The following is a 24,456-nucleotide window of genomic DNA, read 5'->3' as shown; positions in this document are numbered from 1 at the left end:
GGGCTGGAGTGCAGTGGCTGGATCACAGCTCACTGCAAGCTCCGCCTCCCGGGTTTACGCCATTCTCCTGCCTCAGCCTCCCCAGTAGCTGGGACTACAGGCGCCCGCCACCTCGCCCAGCTAGTTTTTTGTATTTTTTAGTAGAGACGGGGTTTCACCATGTTAGCCAGGATGGTCTCAATCTCCTGACCTCGTGATCCACCCGTCTGGGCCTCCCAAAGTGCTGGGATTACAGGCTTGAGCCACCGTGCCGGGCCAAATCCTGATTACTTTTCTATATTGAAAAATACTTTTCTTAATTATAGCATGAATACAGAATCAAGAAATTCCCAAAGTGGAAAATCCTACAGGTTCTTCAACAAACAAACTGTTAGGAAGAGAAAGGGGCACTTATACAGACTCAAAAGGGTGGAAGAAGAGGGGGCCACAAGGATTATGGTGTCCAGAAATGTACATCTGGGTGTTAAAACTGTAAGAAGTACTTACTATAAAATCAGGATTGAGGTTACTTTTGGAGAGAGAATGCCAATCTATAGATGTAAAATTAAGTTTTAAAATAATGCTTCTTGCAGGGTTTGAGGATGATGATGTTCTGGAATCAGATATGGGTGATAGTTGCACAAATATACTAAAAACCACTGGATTATACACTTTTAAAGGGTGAATTTTATAGTATGGGAATTATATCTCAATGAAAAAATGCTTTTGTTTATAACAATCTAAGTTATATAGATAGAAAAATCATCAATCAAAAATATAAGAGTATCTATATAAAGAAAACCATTTGAATCAGATAGCCTAGAGCAAGGGTCCCCAAATGGGCCACACAGCAAGAGGCGAGCGGTGGGCAGGCAAGTGAGCATTACCACTTGAGCTCCACCTCCTGTCAGATCAGCAGCTATGTTAGATTCTCAAAGAGGGACGAACCGTATTGTGAACTGTACATGCAAGGGAACTAAGTTGCATGCTCCTTATGAGAATCTAACTAATGCCTGATGATCTGAGGTGGAACAGTTTCATCCTGAAACCATACCATCCCCCAACTGCTGTCCGTGGAAAAACTGTCTTCTGCAAAAATGGTCCCTGAGGCCAAAAAGGTTGGGGACTGCTGGCCTAGAGAGAGTAGATGTGACAGGTAAAAAATTAGATCATGTGTAACAACTAGTGAAAGTATACCAGGGTTATTCAATCAAGATTTCCATGTACCTCAAGTATATAATGACTAAATTTTTAATTATTTATATCCAAAGGAAACCCTTTATAACCCTCATAAGCCTAATCATTTTATTCTAAAATTGCATAGTCAAATATTTTAACCTATTCAAGGGTTTAGTTCTTGTTATCACTTGCTTGAGAAATAGAACACATTTCATAGAAATTAAACACTCTGAATTTAGCATTTCCACTAATATGAGTATGAGGAAATTCAGAAAGAGGAAGAGATAATGAGACATCTTTCACTTACTATTCTGATTTTGTTCTTCATAAAACGTTTTGTGAAGTTAATATTCCACAAAATCATTCAGTATTAGAGTTCAAATCATGCAGTAATTGGATATTTTAAACATGTACTTCAACTAAGCCTAAGCCAAATATCAGTGAAGCAAATTACATGCAAGACACATATTTTAAAGCTATGCTTATGATAGAAGGCGCTCCAGCTACCAACTTATTTTGAGATAGTGTGACTTGAGAGAGTCATGGAGTCAGAAGATAGCCACGTTTCAGATGGTCAATTACCTCCACCACCACCAGGTGGCCTAAGTGAGGGTAGTTAGGCTGTGGCCTGCTGAGCACAAAACATCACTCTTAGAGAAGGGTTGGGGATTTATATCACATAGTAGGCCCTTAGTAACCATTTTATCCAATCAATGTGTTGTAAGACAAGGAAAAGCCATTATTCCCTCAACATGTGTAGGATTACACCAGGTCAAGATTGGTCCACTCAGCTACTACCCCATTTCTTTGCTTCCATTTAGGAGAAAACGTTATCTCCTCTCATTTTCTCTTGAACCAGTCAGGCTTTCACATGCGCCACTTCAAAACAACTATTTTCAAAGTACGAATGATTTTCATATTGCTAAATTTAATAACCATTTCCCATTTCTCATCTTTCCTGACCTTTCAGCAGCATCTGATACAACTACTCACCTCCTCCTTGAAATGCTTTATCCACTTGGCTTCTAGAAGTATTACTACCTTCCTTTCTCCTACCTCATTGGCCATCTCTGCTCAGTCTCCTTTCCTAATTCCTCCTCTTCCTCTTAATCTTTTAATGTTGGAGCACCTGAAAACTCAGTCCTCAGACCTCTCCTCCATTCACACTCTTCTCTAATCTCATTTAAAAGACATCACAAACTCAACATATCTAAAGCAAACTTGTGATCAACCCTCACCACATGCCCCCCATCTTGCTCTTCCTGTAGACTCCCCCATCTTAGTTAATGCTAATGACATCCTCTGAGTTGCTTAGGACAAAAACTTAGATTTATCCTTGACTCCTATTTCTCTTATACCTTATATCCAATCAGCGAGCAAATTCTGTTGCCTTTACCTTCAAAATATATCCAAAAAATCTGACTACTTCTCATTACCTCCACTGCTACCACGCTCTCCAAGTCACCATCCATTCTTGCCTGGATTACTGCAATGACCTCATAGTTTTCTTTCTTACACATTTGCCTCATCGTAGTCTTTTCTTATCTCAACAAGGTAGCCAAAGTAATGCAGTTAAAATGTGAGTTCATATCATTCCTTGCTTGAAACCCTCCAATGGCTTCTCATCTCACTCAGAGTAGCCAAGAGGTTGTATTTGACTCTGTTATCTCTTACCTTTTCTCTTATACACTCCCATCCCACTCCCCACTTGTTCTGCTCCAGCCACACTGGATCCTTTGTTATTCAGAAACACACCAGGTATGTTCCCACCTTAGGACATTTGTACCTATTATTTTTTTTATTGAGACAGGCCACTTAATTAAAATAAGTCCAAATGTGACAAATGGTAACATTCATTTTAAATAAAACCTACAGTCATGACTTGACTTCTCCAAATATACGTTCTCTCAGGTAGTCCATCCGAGCATCCTTTGTTGACAGTGCCATAGAGTTCCATTCGAACTGAGAAATCTGTAAAATAAGTAATGTAGTTTGAATGAAAGTTTTAAAGCAACAACAAAAAACACTGAGGAAGACATATAAGCACTACTGATCAAAGCTGTAGGAATCCTACGAAATTAGTTTATGTAAGGATAGCCTGTGAACCCTTATTGGAAGTCAAGTGGGTCCTTCTGACATTGCATAGAAGACTTTTTTCTGCTCCTTTCATCCTCCTTTTCCTACAATGCCAATGATGGACATTTTTTCCTACATAGTCTTCTATATTCATACACTAGTTGTTTCCTCTGATAACTCTATCCATCTCTACAGTGCCTCTCTCTTTTATAAGATATAGAAATCATAAGATATAGATATTCTAAAGACAATAAAATAAATGACAACTTTTATTTATTTTTATGAGACAGGGTCTTGCTCTGTCACCCAGTGGGACAATCACGGCTCACTGCAGCCTCAATCTCCTAAGATCAAGCAATCCTCCCACCTCAGCCACCCAAGTAGCCACAGGGATGAGCTATTGCACCTGGCCTGTTTGAGGGATACATTTTACAAAACATATTTAAAAAGGTAATTCTGGAACTTTCACATGAAAAGGAAGCACATGTACAGCTAGTGTCTCTGGGCTTTTTAGAGGCTGAATTACGTGAGTATTTCATACCTGAATTACACGATACCCCAGAATTTCCAAATGTCGTTTTTTCATAGCAGATTTTCCTTTCATGTGAGGGATATTTCTACAAAATGATTTTGAATCCAAAAATTCCAAAGCAATCCTACATAAGATAAAAAATATTTACTTCTAAAATCAAAATAAGAAACTGAATAATTACAAGCTTTTCAGAAACAAGACTGAATCTTTATAAACTAACAAAAGCCAATGAATATAAATGAGTATATCCAGTTATGTTTCTACTAAGAAATTAGTAATTAATGACAAACCTATTTAGTTACACAAAATAATTGTAAATATCTGTCTGCTTTCATCCATTTTTTTTTTTGTCCAATATATATTTACACATGCCTACTATACATAAGCCACTGTGAGGGGTACAAAGATGAAGTGACACAGCTTATAGTCTAACAGAGAACGTATGATGTATAGTAAGTTACTGTAATGCAGTGTAGGAAGTGGCTAAGTGCTATGAGAAAAGTAGAGAGGTATGGGAGCACAAAAGAAGATACTATTTTACTTCTAGTTGAGGACAATTCTTTTAGTACTTTAATTAGGGAGATTGCTAGGCTTTGGACAGAAGAAAGCAGAACATTAAAGCAGAAGGGACAGAAAAAGCAAAGTTACAAAGGTGGAATGCATGACATACAAGGAACAGATTCCACTACCTTCAATCTTTGATCATTGACTTCAGTATAGTACTCCAAATTTAACATTTAGATATTAATACAATCTAAAACTAAGAGACAAATTACCTTTCAGCCCCTGGTGGCAGCCTTGATCCAACTATTTCAGTATTTGATTCCCAGGGCATTTCTGGTAGCTGTCCCCATGCTATATTATGGCTTCCATATGGAAGAGGTTTTTTTCTTTTATCCAAGATACACTCAAAATCTTAAGGAAGCATAGAAACTGGCAGTATGAATTAGGTAAAGTCTTACAGATAAAAGTTTTAAGACATATTTGAAATATATATGCATATATTTGTACACAAACACACTCACAAAAGAATGATGAACCTCTCAAATTATCCAAGTAATTTTTATAAGATCTGGTCCAATGGCACCTCTCTTTGGAAATCAATCAATAAAAAATCAACCAGAAGAATTACAAAACAATATTAAGTACCAGGATACATTTAGCACTGGGCTAGGCCAAATCACATTAAAGAGTTTTAATCTCTTTAAGGCTCTTGGTTACATTTGGAGGAAGCTAAACCAACTCATCTGAAAATTAATAAAGAAAAAGATTCAAGCATTTATCCTGTCTTTCCTACATGAATTGTACATAAGGGTAACTAAAGAGTTGATATGGGAAAGTCCTTTTTAGACAAATTCCAGCTAATAAATGTAGAAGGCATGATAGATGTAGAATATCGCTACTTTACCACCCCTCTGAATGATGGATTTAGGCAATGAGTGATCATTAATAACTGCTAAAATCAGCAGGTGAAAAGCTGACAGGGGAACTTTCTGTTGAATGAATCAGCTGATAACATACAAACCCACTAATGAGTCTTAATATATAAAAGACAACCAGGCCAGGCACAGTGGCTCACACCTGTAATCCCAGCATTTTGGGAGGCCGAGGCAGGCAGAGTGCTTGAGCTCAGGAGTTCCAGACCAGCCTGGGTAACATGGCAAAACCCAATCTCTACAAAAAATTTAAAAAATAAGCCAGGTGTAGTGGCAGCTAGTCAGACTGAGGAGGCTGAGGTGGGAGGATCCCTTGAACCTAGGATGTCAAGGCTGCAGTGAGCCGTGCTTATGCCACTGCACCTCAGCCTGGGCAACAGAGCCAGACTCTGTCTCCCCTCAAAAAAAAGAAAAGAAAGAAAAAGAAAAAGAAACCAGCCTTGTGTGCCTCCTGATAGGAAGAAATAAGAAGTACAAACCACTTACGAAGTTTTGGCCAAAAGAAAACCTAAAAAAACCCTAAAATCTAATCAAGTCTCTAGATATCACTAATGGTTTACAGCAAACCCAGGTTTACAGTAAAAACATTAAAAACTGTTAGATGACATATTAAATGTTATCACAGAGTTGCAATTAGAAAAGTTTGAAGCTGGGCGCGGTGGCTCAAGCCTGTAATCCCAGCACTTTGGGAGGCCGAGAAGGGCGGATCACGAGGTCAGGAGATCGACACCATCCTGGCTAACATGGTGAAACCCCGTCTCTACTAAAATACAAAAAACTAGCCAGGCGAGGTGGCGGGCGCCTGTAGTCCCAGCTACTCCGGAGGCTGAGGCAGGAGAATGGCGTAAACCCGGGAGGCGGAGCTTGCAGTGAGCTGAGATCCAGCCACTGCACTCCAGCCTGGGCGACAGAGCAAGACTCCATCTCAAAAAAAAAAAAAAAAAAAAAAAAGTTTGAAATGTGAAAAAAAAAAAAACTTATTCTCAATTAAATTTTAAGTTAAAAAAAGGAGAAGTAGGAAAGGAAAGGTTGAACCAAAAACTGCAAAACAACCAAGTGGAATATTAAGATCCCAATTTGAACAAATAAACTGTAAAATAAACATAAAAGACACTTAAAACAGGAAAAGCAAAGGTATAGGGGTGGAGTGCATGAGACGTATGAGGAATAGATTCCACTATCTTCAGTCCTTCATCACTGAGTTCATTATAGTACACCAAATCTAACATTTTGATAAAATGTTAAATTTTATCTAAAATTTCCCATATCTCTCTACTTATGTTAAATTTCACATACTACTCTACATTTCTTAAAAAATATCAAATTATTATTAATGGTTATAGGATGATAAAGATGATATTGTTATGTTTTAAAAGTCATTCTTATCTTTTAGATATACATCCTGAAATGATGTCTGTGATTTGAAAAGAATCAGATGGAACGCTGGTGAAAAACTAAGGCACTGAGCCATCTTTAAGTTAATTATGAAACATGAAATATATAGCTTTCTCATTAAGAGAATGAATTCTAGAGCCAGAATGCCAAGCTCAAATCCTGGCTCTGTCATTTGCCAGGTATATAACCTTGGGCAATCAATAATGTTTGTGGGCTTCAGTCTCCTCATCTGTAAATAATTTACATACTTCATAGGGATATAATTTTACTATATGCATACACACACACAAGTACTTATAAAGTACTTAAAACAGTGTCTAACACATAATAAACAATATATAAAGATACATCTATAATTGTTGTTATTTGAAATTGCAGCATTGTTTGACAGATGGACATACCAGCAAAAAAATCTTACAGATCGATCAAATCATAGCATACTCAACGAAATATGCAGTAACTAAAAAAGATGTTGTAAAAGCATAGCTGTTGGCATAGAAAAATATTCACAACATATAAAGGTATAAACTTCTATGAACTGAATGTGTCCCCCAAAATTCATATGTTGAAACATCATCATCAATGTGTTAAAAATAATAGTGGGACCTCAGGCCAGGCGTGGTATCTCACACCTGTTATCCTAGCATTTTGGGAGGCAGAGGCAGGAGGACTGCTTGAGCTCAGGAGTTTAAGACCAGCCTGTGCAACATGGTGAAACCCCATCTCTACAAAAAAATACAAAAATTAGCCTGGTGTCGTGGTGTGTGCCTGTAGACCCAGCTACTCAGGAGGCTGAGGTGGGAGAATCACTTGAGCTCTGGAAGCAGAGGATACAATGCACTGTGATCATGCCACTGCACTCCTGCACTGCACTCCAACCTGGGTGACAGAACAAGACCCTTTTTAAAAAAAAAAAAAAAAGAGGCAGCACCTTTAGGAGATGATTAAGTCATGAGGGCAGAGCCTTCATTAATGAGATTAGTGACCCTATAAATGAGCATCCTTTGCCTTCCTGTCCCTTCTGCCATGGGAGGACACAGCATTGAAAGAACCATCTTGGAAGCAGAGGCCAGGTCCTCACTAGATACCAAACCTGTTGGTATCTCGAGCTTGGAATTCCTAGCCTCCAGAATTTGTTGTTTATAAATGAACCAGTCTCAGGTATTTTGTTGTAACAGCAGAAAAGGACTAAAACACAAACACTACAGAAGAAAACCATTTTTGTCTTTTTCTTCTTTAAGTTAGGAAAACAGACACTAAAAGCAAACGGTGGCTGTATCATGGGTAATTTTTTTTTTTTTGTTATCTTCCTTTTCTAGTTTTTCTATGCTAAGCTTGTCTTGTGTAATTTTTTTAAGAGATGGGGTTATGTTCATATTGTTCTGAAGAAAAAAAGAACAATTTTAAAAAGAGATGGCGTCTCACTATATTGCCCAGGCTGGTATCAAACTTCTGGGCTCAAGTGATCCTCCTACCTCTGTCTCTCAAAGTAGCTAGGATTACAGGCTTGCACTACCATGCCCAGCTTCAATGTTTGTTTCTTGTTTTGTTTTGTTTTTGTTTTAGAGACACAGTCTTGCTCTGTCACTCAGGCTAGAGTGCAGTAGAATGACTATAACTCACTGTAGACTCCAATTCCTGGGTTCAAGAGATCCTCCCACCTCAGCCTCCTAATGGGACTACAGGGGCATGCCACCATGCCTGCTAATTATTTATTTATTTATTTAGAGACAGGGTCTCACTGTATTGCCCAGGCTGGTCTCAAACTCCTGAGCAATGGGACTAGAGGGGCATACCACCATGCCTGTTATTTATTTTATTTATGTATGTATTATTTATTTAGAGATAGGGTTTCAATATATTGCCCAGGCTGGTCTCAAACTCCTGAGCTCAAGCCGTCCTTCCACCTCAGCCTCCCAAAGTGCTAAGACTATGTGTATGAGCATGAGCCACTGTGCCCAGCCAATTTATGGATTTTTGTCACTCATACCCAACTCAGTCCTGATTAATATAAAATCAAAGGAAACTTGTGTTTTGTAATACAAGATGAGAGTATTAATGATTATCTAGTTCACCTTCCTGCCCAGTATAAAAATCACACACATCTATCATCTGAATATTCAGCCTCTGCCTCAACATTACTTCTTCAGAAAGCAGCCAATAATTCTCCTTATACCAAGTTAAATCTGCTTTCTTTCATTTTTACCATTTTGTTCATCTTTGAGATAGAGATACCTAGTTCTCTACTTAACAATCCTTCAAACATTTTAAAAGATTATGGTCCCCATAAGACTTCTATTTTTCAGACTAAACATCCTTCCGCCCCCCCCCCCCCGCCCCAAGTAAGATTTACTGGGCTGGGCACAGTGGCTCACACCTGTAATCCCAACACTCTGGGAGGCTGAGCTGAGGCAGGAGGATCGCTTGAGCCCAGGAGTTTGAGACCAGCCTGGGCAACATAGTGAGACCCTGTCTCTATAAAAAAATTAAAATAAAAATAAATGTATTGAGCACTTACTATGTTCCAAGGATAGTGTTAAATGCTTCACATGTAATATCTCAGTTAATCCTATCAAGTAGGCATTATTATCCCCATTTCACTGATGAAGAAGCTAACAAGGTTCGGAAGAACTTGCTCAAGGATTGAAATCCATGCAATCCTAGTCTTCTCTAGTTCTAAGATATGATTAGACAAGATCCTTCACTATCTGTCCTCCTTTGTTTCTAGACCCTACATGTCACTGTCTCTTAAAAAGGACAACATAAAAAAATATATATATATTAAGATGTCTGAAAAATAGAATACAATGGGATTACAAACTTTGTTATTATTAACAATATAGTTTAAATAGTATTTGATTTTTGGCTACCATTTACGCTGTTAGTTTATACCAGTTTATAATCCTTTTAAATATCCTGTATATATGCAGAGGTTTTCTAAACCTAAATTTAGAAAGTTTATGTTATATCTTAAAATTTTATCTTTTTCATTTAAGATCACCATTTGAATATAGCAATATCTTTGAAAATTTTATATTGCCATCAACATAAGCTAGTCCACAAGCTTTATGTAATCCACAATTCAATTAGAATGCATTCGACAACTAGACCAGTTGAGAAACAAGATTAATCAAGTTAACATCATGCACAGTATCTTTGGAAATCTTCATCCAGGCTGATAATCCAACTTAGTTTTTCAGATGAACTTAAAACAATGAAATAGAGATTAAAGAGTCATCTCCCTTGTTTTCACACAACGAATGGAGAGGACAGAATCTTTTGAAGATACAGAAACGTTCAGTGAATCTGAATCTGGGTTTTACTTAGAATTGGTGGAGGACTGACCTTAATTTTTTTTCTTTTTTTTTCTAAAGAACAGAAAATGCTCCTGGTTATCAACAATGAGCCATGCAAACTTGAGGATTTATTCTATTGTTCTTTCTACCTCTGTTTGGAAATTTTAATAATAACAACAACTTGAAAAAAAATCAAAAAACTTTTTAAAATTCCAACTGATGATTCTATTTATATTAGTTTGATTTTCTGAAAGTAACTAATAACCTACCAATAACTTACCTACTGTGTGGTAATAAGGCGTAAGAACCGAGGCTTTTACACAATTGATTCCTCCTAGTACCTCTGTTAACATTTTATAAATCTGCTGTTGTGCTCCACTCATGCCGCCAATACCTTTATAAAATATAAATAATTAGTCTACTTAATCTTTTTTTTTTTTTTTTTTTGAGATGGAGTTTTCGCTCTTGTTGCCCAGGGTGGAATGCAATGGCACAATCTCGGCTCACTGCAACCTCCGTCTCCCCAGTTCAAGCAATTCTCCTGCCTCAGCCTCCCGAGTAGCTGGGATTACCCCCACGCCCGGCTAATTTTGTATTTTTAGTAGAGATGGGGTTTCTCCATGTTGTTGGTCAGGCTGGTCTCGAACTCCTGACCTCAGTTGATCTGCCAGCCTTTCAGCCTCCCAAAGTGCTGGGATTACAGGCGTGAGCTACTGCAGCCAGCCTTAATCAGTTTTTTAATGAAAATCATTCCAATTCTACAAATTGAAAAATAAAGATTAATATTTCCAATAAGAGCTTCAATGTAATATCTTATGTAATGACACTAAATTCAATACAAGTTCTTTGCTCTCAACTGAAAGAGGGTTATGTCCCAAATATTAAGAAATTCTTATAATGTTTCATCTACAATATCGCATATAAAATATTAAACAGGTCATGGCACTCTTGGGAAGGCTCGTGTCATGTTTAAGTATAACAAGATTAACAATGTACTACACAATAATTTACTTTAGAATTAAACTTTGCTATCTGACTAAAAGAAAACTCAAACCTTTATTATATTGTTGACAGAAGCGGTCATGAAACCATGGAATCTGAAACTCAGGGCATTCCAAGCAGATTGATCTATTTAACTCCATAAGATGAAACTGGACTCTTGCACTTAGAGATGAAGATAAAACTGAAATTAATAAAACACTAATGAATTTTGAGAGCTGAGACCTAGGAAAGACAACCCATTTTTTTCACATTCATTTATCCCCACTATTACTAGATGCTTTTATTCTAACAGTATTTAGAACTGTTTACATTTCTAATTTACAAATGTATGCTTTATATCTTTAAATTATTACATTCAGTGACATGATTAGGACCAACTCCCACACTGTTCTCATTAATCATGAATGTTAAAAGTACATTTGAAAAATACTCCTGGCAGGGCGCGGTGGCTCACACCTGTAATCCCAACACTTTGAGAGGCTGAGGTGGGTGGATCACCTGAGGTCAGGAGTTCAAGACCAGCCTGATCAACATGGAGAAACCCCATCTCTACTAAAAATACAAAATTAGCCGGGCATGGTGGCACATGCCTGTAATCCCAGCTACTCGGGAGGCCAAGGCAGGAGAATTGCTTGAATCCAGAAGGTGGAGGTTTCGGGTAGCCGAGATCATGCCATTGCACTCCAGCCTAGGCAACAAGCGCAAAACTCCGTCTCAAAAAAAAAAAAATACTCCCAAGAATTTTCATTCACCTAATATTCCATACTTAGGATTTTATCCTAAGGAAACAATGATTCATGTATAACAATTCATTACTTACAATGATGAGGAATTGGTAACAATCTATAAGATGACAAATTTTATTATATCCATATAATGGGACATTATGTAGCCAATAAAAAAAGACATAAAAAATATTTAATAACATGGAAAATTGCTCAAAATATAGTTAGATGGAAAAAGGCAGCATACAAAAGTGAACATATAAGTAATTCAAATTTTGTTTTAAAATTCATATAGGGGCCAGGCATGGGGGCTCATACCTGTAATCCCACCACTTTGTGAGGCCAAGGTGGACAGATCACTTGAGGTCAGGAGTTCAACACCAACCTGGCCAACATGGTGAAACCTCGTCTCTACTGCAAATAGAAAAATTAGCTGGGCATGGTGGCACCTACTTATAATCCCAGCTACTCAAGAGGCTGAAGCAGGAGAATCAGTCACTTGAAATGGGAAGGCGGAGGTTGCCGTGAGCTAAGTTTGAGCCACTGCACTCCAGCCTGAGAAACAGAGCAAGACTCCATCTCAAAAAAAAAGAAAGAAAGAAAGAAAAAGAAAGTAAGAAATGTAAAATAAAATAAAATTCATACAGGGGCTGGGTACAGTGGCTCATGCCTGTAATCCCGACACTTTGGGAGGCCGAGGCAAGAGGATTGCTTGAGGCCAGGAGTTAGAGACCAACCTGGGCAACATAGCAAAACTCTCAAAATACAAAAATAAAAAATTTAACAAATTAAAATTAAATACAGGCTGGGTGTGGGGGTTCACACATCTGGGAGGCCAAGGAGGGAGAATCACTTGAGCTCAAGAGTTTGACACCAGCCTGAGCAATACAGTGAGATCCCAGCTATTTAAAAAAAAAAATTAGCTGGGCATGGTGACACACGCCTGTGGTCCCAGCTACTCGGAAGGCTGAGGTGGGAGGATCACTTGATCCTGGAGTCCAAGGCTTCAGTGAGCTATAACTGCACCACTGCACTCCAGCCTGGGCAACAGAGTGAGACCCTGTCTCAAAACAAAACAAAAAAACACAAATACATAAACATTCACATAAGAAAAGGAGAAAGACAGAAAAGAAATACTCCAAAACATTAAAAGTGGTAGTTTTACTTGTTAGTAAGATGGGTAATTTTTTATTTTCTATTTTATTCCTGTGTTTTCCAAATTTCTACAATAAGCATGAATACTATTAGAAACAGAAAAAAGTTATTAACATTAAAATTATTCAGTATAGGTAGACCTGAGACTTGGATATAAAGTACAACAGACAAATAAATTAAAACGTAGATACATACTTTCAAGTTGAGAATCCAATCTAGCTAAGAATTCGATGTTAAAAATTGACTTTAGCAGATCTTCTGGAAAATATTGAAGTGTGGCCAAAGAGAAACCAAGACACACTAACATAAGAGGATCCAATATACCTAAAAGAAAATTAAGATTTTTTTAAAGGTATAGCTGCCTCACTTATATATAAATTTATAATTTATTCAGGCAAAGCTAGGTTTAAAAAAAAAACTGATACACAGCCTTGACAAAACTAATCTATACTGTTACAAGACAGGATAATGGTTAAGTGGCTACCTTTGGGTGGGGGCCAAGTAGGAAAAGGGGACAAGAGGAGAAGGGTACAATGATAATACTCTGTGTCTTAACCTCAGTACTGATTCCCTGGGTGATTCAATTTGAATAAATTCATACTATTATACTAAAGTTATATGAATATTTGTTATCACACTTTAGTAAGAAGTTTTTAAAATAGCCTTGGAAAAAGAATCCAAAACAAAAGGACAGTGCTGCATATAAAAAGAAGTGATCCCGGTATTGGTGATAATAATACAATAGTGTTCAGAATATGTTACATACCATTCTAAACACTTTAGATATACTAACTCATTTATATCTTATATCAGTAGAAACAATTATCTCTGCTTTATAAAGAAGCGTTAGGAAGCACAGAGAGGTTAAATGACTTGCCCAAGATCACAGAGCTGGCAAGCGGAGAGTAGGATTTAACCCAGAATGTCCAGCTCTGGAGCCTGGATTATTATACTATGCTGCTCTCTGGGGATCTCAGCTCTCCAAGCAGAGTGTACACATGTTTGAGGCTTAGGTCTTGCCTAGCACCTCCTCCTTCAGTTGTCACCCAGCAGCATGGCAGATGTCCCACAGTATCAGGCTTCAACTATTTACCTAATTTGCCTCATCCAAGAGACATTTCTAATGTGAGGGAAAGGGCCACCTAAAATGCCTGATTGGCATCAATATTCTTACTAAGGACAGAATAGACAATATTAAATCTTTCCTTTTCAATTTTTTACTGAGTTTATTTAATAAAGCAAGACCAGGTCATAACAGTGATGATCTCCACCAGCAAAACTAATCTGTCAAAATTTGTCTTTACTCAAAACAATGAAAATTATTACTCCATTAGCTATTTAAAATTTTACTTATAAAGTTCCCTAAGAATTTTTTAAACTTTCTCTGATTAAGTTTTAAAACTCAAAGCTGTACTTCTCAATCTTTCTTCCCTTATACTCTTTAGCAACAAAAATTTCTAATTTCTAAGATTATTTGGAGAATATGGGAAGAGATGTACCTTTATTTCCTTCTGGTTGTTGACACATGAATGAACAACCAGGAGAATATACTCTCTCAATTTAAAGGCTCATCTTTCTACATATAGTTGTGTTACTAAAAAGGGGTATAAATGTACGCCACACATGAAACACATTCATATACACATATACATATACATATACATATACATATACATATACATATACATATACATATCCCAGCCTCATGTTGTAGAATGTGACACAGTAGTATCAGACATGGTTAGATGCTATCTGGCCCACAGATCCCACAAAAATGTAGCAAAATCCATTAGCATGATGCAGACACAATTAATATATTCATACTTGTTTCACACCAGCTTCACCAGAGGTCTAAAGGTCTATATAAATCCCTAATGTAGAGCCTAACATGTTATGCTGGTTATGGAAGCTCTCAGTATCTGTTGCTTGGTAGATAACTGGGTAATTTTTACTCTCCAGGCAGAACAAAAAGATCTGAGGAAACCAGTCTCTGGCTGTCTCTCCAAACTTATCTCCTACCAACTTGGTCTCTCTCATCCACTCCTGCCACACTGAATTCACTGTTTCTGGAAAAAAAACAAACATGCTCTCACCTGAGGGCCCTTTCCACTTCCCTTTCTTTCGTCCTGGGACTCTCTTCCCTATCTACTGACATGGACCACTCCCTTACTTCATTTAATCCATGGTTAAATGACATCTCAGAGAGGCAGTCCCTGAATCCCGTATCCAAAATTTACTCCATCTCACACTTAGCATGATGCTCCAGCCTATACACTTACCCTGCTCTAATGTTCTTGAAGGTACTTATCACCATCTGACCTTAGAGGCTTGTTTATTGTTTGTGTCAATCTCCCCCTACCAGAAAGTAAACACCATGATGGTAGTTTATCTGTTTTTACTCTCTCCTGTATCTCCAGTGCCTAGAAGAATACCTGACAGTAAGTACATGGAAAGTGTTGAGTGAAAAGGAATGGCTACTGAGCATTTCTCCTCCAAAGCTTCTATATCATACTGACAAGTACACAGTGTGAGTCTGAGAAGAAAAGTCTCATAAAGCTCTACTCCTTGAAGGTCAAACTGTTCCAGACACAACTCAGACCCAAAATAAAAATGAAAAGGAAAAAGAAAAAGTAATTTCCTGCCTCTGCTATCCTCACATATTGCTTCTGCTAAGGCTAACAGCAGGAAGGACTATTTCTGTTCTACTTTTTTCTAGTACCGAAATATTATCAAAAGACTTTTCTGGCCGGGTGTGGTGGCTCATGCTTGTAATCCCAGCACTTGGGAGGCCAAACTGGGAGGACTACTTGAGCCCAGGAGTTTGATATCAGCCTGGGCAATGTAGCAAGATCCCATCTCTAAATTTAAAAGATAATTTTTTTAAAGACCTTTTTAAGAGATGCAAAATAATCAGCATAAGAGCAGCAACCCTTCAAACAATTGACAAACATCTATTAAGATTCTTAAGAAACATTTTTTTTACTTTTAAAAAATAATCTGGCAAGACTCCGTCTCAAAAAAAAAAAAATCTAAATAGACAGAAACAATCAGACATTATGTGCCTCCAGATGTGATCTAAATATAAGGTACACAGCACCACATATGTTATTTTTGCTGTAAATGTTTAATCTGAATCTAACCAAGCATCTATACCTAACTTCTAGTTTACTACAAATGCAGGAGATGGAGAAGCAAGTTAAACGAAAACAATCAGACAAATCCAGAATGTGGCACAATTTATAATAAATGGCCAGGCATTTTATAAAAATAAATATCAAGCAAAAAAGATGGAGGAAAATACATAACTACTCAATGTTGGTTGTTTAAAAAAATATATAGTCAGGCACCGTGGCTCACGTCTGTAATCCCAGCACTTTGGGAGGCTGAGGTGGGTGGATCACCTGAAGTCGGGAGTTCCAGACCAGCCTGACCAACATGGAGAAACCCCGTCTCTACTAAAAATACAAAATTCGCCACATGTGGTGGAGCATGCCTGTAATCCCAGCTACTCAGGAGGCTGTGGCAGGAGAATCGCTTGAACCCAGGAGGCGGAAGTTGCAGTGAGCCGAGATCACGCCATTGCACTCCAGCCTGGGTAACAAAAGCAAAACTCTGTCTCAAAAAAAGAAAAAAGTTATACAAGATAATTTGGTGACTATTGGGAAAATTTGATTACAGACTAGGTAGTAGATGGTACTTGTTCATTTTCTTTAGTAATAGTAATGATAACAGTATTGTAGTTACATAGGAGAATGTCCTTATAACCTGAAGTACATAGAGCTGACAACTGGAAGGTTCATCATATGCATACACACTTGTGCATATACACAGAGCAAATGTGGCAAATGTTAATCAATATTCAATCACAATTGTGAGTCTACAGTTTATTATACAGATGTTTGTTATATTGTTCAATTTTGCTGTACATTTGAAAACCTGGATAGCAAAAAGTTAAGAAAAAAACAAAAAACCAAGTCAATGCCAAGAAAAGAAAAAAGGGAAACAAAATTCTAGACTATAAGAGACTGAAGAGATAACAACCAAACACAATGATTGAATACTGGGTCCAAAACAACTACTCTAAAATGTATTTTGGGAACACTTAGGGAGACTGAAACATGAACTGTGTATTAGTTATTAGGGAATTATGATTAAGTTTCTTATTGTGTCAACAGTATTGTGGTGGTATAGAAGAATGTCATTATTCTTAGGAGATGTATGCTAAAGTAATTAGGGGTGGAGGGTCACAATGCCTACAACTTTGAAATAGCTCAGAAAAAAATAAGAGAGTCAGAGAAACAAACAGATAAGCAAATACTGTAAAATGTTAACATTATTGAATCTATACAGTGAGTATGTACGTGTTCTTTGTTTAATTCTTTATACAAGTTTGACATTTTTCATAATTAAAATGGATACAAAGTTTTTTTAGGGCCGGGAGCAGTGGCTCACACCTGTAATCCCAACATTTTGGGAGGCCTTGGCAGGTGGATCACCTGAGGTCAGGAGTTCCAGGCCACCCTGGCCAACATGGTGAAACCCTATCTGTACTAAAAATGCAAAAAATTAGCCGGGTGTGGTGGCGCATGCTTATAGTCCAAGCTACTGGGGTGACTGAGGCAGGAGAATCACTTGAACCCAGGAGACAGGTTGCAATGAGCCGAGATCGTGCCACTGCACTCCAGCCTGGGTGACAGAGCAAGACTCTGTCTCAAAAACAAACAAACAAACAAAAAACCTTTTTTTAAGTAGAGAATTCATGGCTATTATGGTTACCCTTTAAATGAGGGACATCTCCTAGCTCAGCAGCAACAGGTAACCTCTGACTTATTCACTCAGTGTATTACTAAACAATATACCTACCTAAATAAGAATTAAGATGTTGCACGCAAGTTCCAAAAAATTCATCCCTTTGAGGTGGATCATAGTTCAAAGTGCTGAATGGAAGAATAATAGCAAGGATTGTAAAAGGATGGATCTGTATAAAAAGAACAAAAAATTTACAGTTTAAACTTCAGGAAAATAAGACAAAATTTTAACCTAATTATTTTTTAGGAGAAATTTTCCCATCATCACTACAGTTAAATAATAAATGTATCACTCTGCTTATTAATTTTTCCATCCTGCTATAATTTATTTAACCCCATCTACAATTATTAATAACTCCAAAAGTGTTAATGTAACAAAAAAGAAGTAAATCAGACAATCTACAAATTTATTTTGTTAGGTGTAAAATTCTGTTCTGGCTGGGAGTGGTGGCTCATGCCTATCATCTCAACACTCTGGATGGCTGAGGTGGGAGGACTGCTTGAGGCCAGGAGTTTGAGATTAGTCAGAGCAATATAGTGAGACCCTGTCTTTATTTAAATTTAAAGTAAATAAATAAATTCGGTTTCAGAATTCATTAGTCACTAAATTGAATAGGAAACAGTATCAGCAATTTCCATGATAATCAGTACATTTTATAGAATAACCATAATATAGAGAAGTTTCTTAAATTACAATCATTAGCATTCATTTTCTTTCATTTGCTTTTTTATTTCATTTTCACTCATTCATCCAATACTTAATGACTTCCAGACATTATATTAAGCAAGTTTAAAAAAACTTTTTATTTTCGGTTGTGAGAAACACTGTCTTTTAAATAAAGCCCTTGCTCTGATATATTTATGATAGTGATTTTGTAACTGAGCTGCTTCTCATATAATCCATAAAGTGGCATTTTACAAGTAAGTCCCAGAAATAAATCTGCAAGAAGATGCAATGACAATTTAAGAATACTGTTGCCAATGGATACCTTACAATTTTCTCAGTTTTAAGCTTATCTCACACTTTTGAATATAACTGCTTTTAAATGGTAAAATGATAACACATGATTATAGAAATAAGAAAAGTAAAACCAAAATCATTCATACTCCGCTGTCCCAATATGAGTTTCCTCAAATAATTGATTCCTAATCTTAATACTGTAATGAACCAAAGAATGACTGCTGATTCTTTCCAAATCTGCAATGCTGGAAGAAGAAAGTGACTTCAAGGACAGGAACAACAAATCGCTGAAACAGAAACCAGAGTTTTCTTTGTTTTTTTTTAAGAGACAGGGTCTCACTCTGTCACCCAGGCTGGAGTGCAGTGGTGCAATCACAGCTCACTGAGCCTTAATTCCTGGGCTCAACCAATCCTCCCATCTCAACCTCCTAACCACTGGAATTACAGGATTGAGCTACCATATCTGACCCAGAATTTATTTAATTTTTAAACCTCAAATTCCAATCCAAGTTCTCAAAATGCCTATGATAAAAATTATGCTTGCAGAAGTTGACAACTCTATAAAATTAATGAGTAACATTTAAATTTCACCTTTTCAATCTGCTGAACAGCCACTGAGGCTATCCTATCAAGTAGCAAAGTACTGAGGTAATCAGTATTAGAAATAAAAGATGCAATCTCCACAACATTTATGTAATTAATTTCATCCACGAAATGCTGTAAAGTAGCAATCGTTTCTTCAAGAAGTGACTCAGGAAATGTGTTTCCTCTGACAGATTTAAGTTCCTCCCATAACAGATCCAAACTGTTGCTGTGTTGTAGTCTCTGACGACCATAGTGATCTAATTTTTGAAGTAGTTTCAGTTGTTTCCCAGTAATACTATCCAAATACATGTGATCATACTGAATCCATCTTAAAACAGATGTAGCAAAATTACTCAGGTTATGTAGGTTACACTGTGGTAAAACGGCTTCAATTCGGGATATCCCCACTTCGTCCAAGTGAGGAGAAGGGAGCAGGGAAATAGCATAGACCAGAATGGACACCTCAGTTGGTATGAAACTAATTTTCAAATAACTGCAAAATAAAAAATGAAAAGAATAAAATTAATACATCAGCCACAAAACCAAAATATATATGTATTAAAATATGAATATATATAACGAGTACTACAATTAATAGGTAAGATGATGATTCAAAAAAACCTCTTTCAAACTGTTTTTCCTCTAATCTGAAGCCACAACAATCATCAACACAGAAGACTTCTGTGACCAAATGTGTGGGGGTTCTTCCAAGCAGCGGACAACCAGCTGGGTGTCCAATTCAGTTCTGACACTATCTACCTGGAGACAGTGTCAGATCCCACAGGTTGGGAACTTGGTCTCTAAAACTGACCTCTCCCACAAAAACCCCAGACTCCAGTTGCAAAAGTAAGCCTCCAGAACTTCTGAGCAACTGGCTTCAAGTTGGGGTTCTCACGACCTCCTCTTTGGGTTTAATTTGCTGAAGTGGTTCACAGAACTCAGGGAAACAGTTGCTTATGTTTACAGGTTTATTATAAAAGATATTATAAAGAATGCAGATGAAGGGACAGTAGAGTGAGGTATGTGGGAAGGGGTGCAGAGCTTCCACGCCCTCCCTGACCATGCCACCCTCCAGGAACCTCCACGTGTTCAGCTATCCGGAAGCAGTCCGAACCCACTCTTCTTGGGTTTTTATGAGCTTCATGATGTCAGCATTTCTTCACATAGGGTGTCGGGTGGGATCTCTCAGGGGAGTGTCTTAAGACCCACGATCAGAAAGGTGGAGGGAGATTAGAGTCCTGCTTTAGGGCAGGAGAGATATTCTGTTTCCAGAGCCCTAACACACCCAACATGGTAACAAAAGACTATAGCAAGAGCTATAGAAGTTATGAACTAGTAACTAGGATGAAAGCCAATATATGTAACATCACAAGTGGGCATAATACAAGTTAATTTAAGAAGAGTTAGATAGGCCAGGCATGGTGGCTCATGCCTGTAATCCCAGCATTTTGAGAGGCCGAGGAGGGCGGATTGCCTGAGGTCAGCAGTTCGAGACCAGTCTGGCCAACATGGTGAAATGCCGTCTCTACTAAAAATACAAAAAAATTAGCCAGGCATAGTGACGTGCGCCTATAATCCCAGCTACTCAGGAGATTGAGGCAGGGGAATCTCTTGAGCCAGGGAGGTGGAGGTTGCAGTGAGCCGAGATCATGCCACGGCACTCCAGCCTGGGCGACAGAAGAAGACTCCATCTTAAAAAAAAAAAGAGTCAGATAAATTCAATGACAGGTCCATAAAGGATTATTCAGGAAAGCCTAAGACTTCCTGATGCCCTCCATCTCAAAAAAAAAAAAAGAAAGAAAAAAAAAATCTTTACGTATAGAAATAGTGGAAGGAATAAAGGAATAAAACAGGAAGACCTGTTCTGTTCTGAAGCACAGGCCAAAATTTTTTATTCAAAAATAAAACCACAGTCCCAGGGAAACAAAAGGTCCATGTCAGAACAATGTTTCCAGTGTTGCTGAAGAAAGAACTTGGGTTCAATTTCTGATATGACCTGTAAGGCCCCGGCATACAGTGATCACCTAATAAAACTGGTTCCTTTTTTGTTTCCAATACATAGTCCAACATTTAAAACAAACAAATAAACAAACAACAACAAAAGAAATAGGACATAGTTGACCCCTTTTTCTACTTCTTTCCCAGATCCCCATGGCAAGAGTTGCACCATGGGGACAATAATTGTTTAAAAAAACAAATTAAAAAACTGGGGGCCAGGCATGGTGGCTCAAACCTTTAATTCCAGCAATTTGGGAGGCCAAGGTAGGCATAGCTTGAGCTCAGAAGTTCGAGATCAGTCTGGCCAACATAATGAAACCCCATCTCTAGTGAAAATACAAAAAATTAGCCGGGTGTGGTGGCACATGCCTGTAATCCTAGCTACTGGGGAGTCTAAGGCATGAGAATCACTTGAACCCAGGAGGAGGAGGTTGCAGTGAACCAAAATCATGCCACTGCACTCCAGCCTCGGCGACAGAGGAAGACTCCGTCTAAAAAAAAAAAAAAAAAAAAAAAAAAAAAAAAAAAAAAAAAAACTTTAATGATAAAGAGAAAGGGGAAAAAAAAAAAAAAAAAAAAAAAAAAACTTTAGGTATAGAAGTAGTGGAAGGAATAATACAATCTAAAACAAAATTGAGGCTGGGCACAGTGGCTCACGCCTGTAATCGCAGCACTTTGGGAGGCCGAGGCAGGCGGATCACAAGGTCAGGAGATCGAGACCATCCTAGCTAATATGGTGAAACCCCATCTCTACTAAAAATACAAAAAAAAATTAGCTGGGCGTAGTGGTGGGCACCTGTAGTCCCAGCTCCTCAGGAGGCTGAGGCAGGAGAATGGCGTGAACCGGGAGGCGGAGCTTGCAGTGAGCTGAGATCACTCCACTGCACTCTAGCCTGGGCAACAGAATGAGACTCCGTCTCAAATAAATAAATAAATACATAAATTGAGTTACCTTTAAAATATTTTTTAAATTAATTTTTTTCTGAGAAAGGGTCTCACTCTGGTGCCCAGGCTAGAGGGCTAGTGACACAATATAGCTCATTGCAGCCTTGACCTCTTGGACTCAAGTACTCCTCCTGCCTCAGCCTCCCTACACACTGGGAATATAGGCACATGCCGCCATACCCAGCTAATTTTTTATTCTTTGTTGTTGAGACAGGGTCTTGCTTTATTGCCCAGGCTGGTCTTGAACTCCTGGGCTCAAACAATCCTCCCAGCTCAGCCTCCCAAAGTGCTGGAATTACAAGCATGAGCCACTATGCCTGGCAATTTAAAATATTTAAATTAGCATACTAAAATAATTGTAATATTAATATTCAGTGTTAGCAAGGGTGTACTGATACAGGCACTCTCGTTCACTATTAGTAAACTTAAAAAGTTGGTGTAACTTCCTGGAAAGCAATTTAGCAGTATGGCTTTGAAAATTTTAAAAGTATTTTAATTATATCATTTGACATGGTCAATCCCTGTCTGGGAAACTAACCTAATAAACTAATATAAAATCCAGGTAAAATATATGTGTTGTTATTCATCTTTTTTTTCTTTTAGAGGGAGTCTTACGATGTTTCCCAGGCTGATCTCCAACTCCTAGGCTCAAGTGATCCTCCTGCCTCAGTTTCCCAAACATAGCTGGGTGTAACTGAGATACAGGTGCACACCACCATGCCTTATCATAGTTTTTATATAGCTAAAATGTGAAAACAATCTAAATAATGAGGGGGAATAGTAATAAGTGAATTATGGTACAGTCAAATGATGGGTATTAACCAGCCATTATAAAAGATTTACAAAACATTCTTAATGATGTAGATGCTTATAAGGTAAAATGGCCAAAAACAAACAAACAAAACTGTATGGTCAACTAGGAAAAAAAGACATATATGTAGTATACAACAAGGAAATAAACCAAATTGTTGACAGTGGATGAATGAGTTTATGAATAATTTTTATTTTCTTCTTTATTTTTTTTCTTTTCTTTTCTTTTTTATAGATAAGGTCTCACTCTATAGCCCAGGCTGGAGTGCTGTGGCATGACCATAGTTCACTGTAACCTTGAGGTCCTGGGCTCAAGCGAGCCTCCTGCCTCAGCCTGCTAAGTAGCTAGGACTACAGGCATGAACTATTATACCCTGCTAATATTTTAGTTTTTTGTAGAGACGGGGGCTTGCTATGTTGAACATGCCGGTCTTGAATTCCTGGCCTCAAATGATCCTTCTGCCTCAGTCTCTCAAATATACTTTTTTCTGTTTTCCAAAATTTTCAAAATGATTTTTATATAATATTTGGTCCAGTGCCTGACACAAGCAGGCACTTAGTACTGCATATTTCATTCTTATAACCACAAAAAATTAATACACTAGTTTATATTAAGAAATGAAAGCCTTCAAAAAGCTGCATCATTGTGGAGCTACCAATCTTGAGATACTTTTCTACAAATAAGCCCCCAACAGATAAATTTCTCCAACCTCCACTTGTTTTTCTTGTGATACTTCCTCAATTTCCAAAGCTTAGATACTTGTGTATATTCATAATACCACAACATACCCACCAGAACAGCTAAAATTAAAAAGTATGAGCACTGTCCTGGGTTATAGGGGGAAAAAAGTAAAAAAAAAAAAAAAAATCAAGTGTTGGCAAGGATTTGGAGCACGAGGAATGTGTACATTCTGTTAGTGGGAGCAGGGACTGGTATAACCCCTTTAGAAAATGTTCAGTAGCATCTACTGAAGATGAGGACATGCATACCCCATGAACCAATGATTATACTCGCTGGCACACAGAAATGAATATGTGTGTTCACTAAAAAATATAAATGAATTTGTTCATAAACAGTACTGTTGATAATAACGAAAAACTGGAAAGAAATCAAATATCCATCAACAATAGAATAAATAAATTTTGTTATATTCTTACAAGAGAATACTATATGACAAAAGTATACACAAATCTCATAAACTTAGTATTGAGCAAAAGAAGCCTGACACAAAAGAAATCACACTGACTAGGCACAGTGGCTCACGTCTGTAACCCCAGCACTTCGGGAGGGCAAGGCAGGCAGATTACTTGAGCACAGGAGTTCAGGTACTGCCTGGGCAACATAGCAAAACCCCATCTCTACTAAAAATACAAAAAGTAGCTGGGTGTGGTAGCACGTGACTGTAGTCCCAGCTACTCACGAGGCTGAGGCAAGAGGGTCACTTGAGTCCAGCAGGTGGAGGTTGCAGTGCGCCAAGACCACGCCACTGTACTCCAACTCTAGTCTGGGAAAACGAATGAGACCCTGTCTCAAAAAAAAAAGAGGGGGGCGGAGCAAGATGGCCGAATAGGAA

At 37.8% G+C, this 24,456-nt stretch overlaps 1 protein-coding gene across 6 annotated transcripts in view; it reads right to left on the bottom strand.

Moving 5' to 3' along the window:
- Positions 1 to 24,456, bottom strand: part of FASTKD1 (FAST kinase domains 1) — a 77,000-nt gene that overhangs the window by 18,116 nt on the left and 34,428 nt on the right. For 3 of the 6 annotated variants that reach the window (XM_017854481.1, XM_017854482.1, XM_017854487.1), the window contains 8 exons: positions 19,136 to 19,622; positions 17,639 to 17,753; positions 12,971 to 13,099; positions 10,948 to 11,076; positions 10,174 to 10,287; positions 4,543 to 4,681; positions 3,776 to 3,890; positions 3,032 to 3,129 (listed from right to left, as the gene is read on the bottom strand). In XM_017854481.1, the coding sequence (XP_017709970.1) occupies positions 3,034 to 3,129; positions 3,776 to 3,890; positions 4,543 to 4,681; positions 10,174 to 10,287; positions 10,948 to 11,076; positions 12,971 to 13,099; positions 17,639 to 17,753; positions 19,136 to 19,622 (1,324 nt within the window). In that variant the 3' untranslated portion in view covers positions 3,032 to 3,033. Of the gene's footprint in view, positions 1 to 1,844; positions 3,130 to 3,775; positions 3,891 to 4,542; positions 4,682 to 10,173; positions 10,288 to 10,947; positions 11,077 to 12,970; positions 13,100 to 17,638; positions 17,754 to 19,135; positions 19,623 to 24,456 lie in introns of those variants that run through there. The other 3 variants (XM_017854483.1, XM_017854484.1, XM_017854486.1) reach the window with 3 other exon arrangements.

Source organism: Rhinopithecus bieti, unplaced genomic scaffold (genome assembly GCF_001698545.2).
Source record: "Rhinopithecus bieti isolate Rb0 unplaced genomic scaffold, ASM169854v2 scaffold_37314, whole genome shotgun sequence".
NCBI classification, from domain to species: domain Eukaryota; kingdom Metazoa; phylum Chordata; class Mammalia; order Primates; family Cercopithecidae; genus Rhinopithecus; species Rhinopithecus bieti.
The sequence above is the reverse complement of the archived record's forward strand: the minus strand, read 5'-3'. Positions and strand labels throughout refer to the sequence as shown.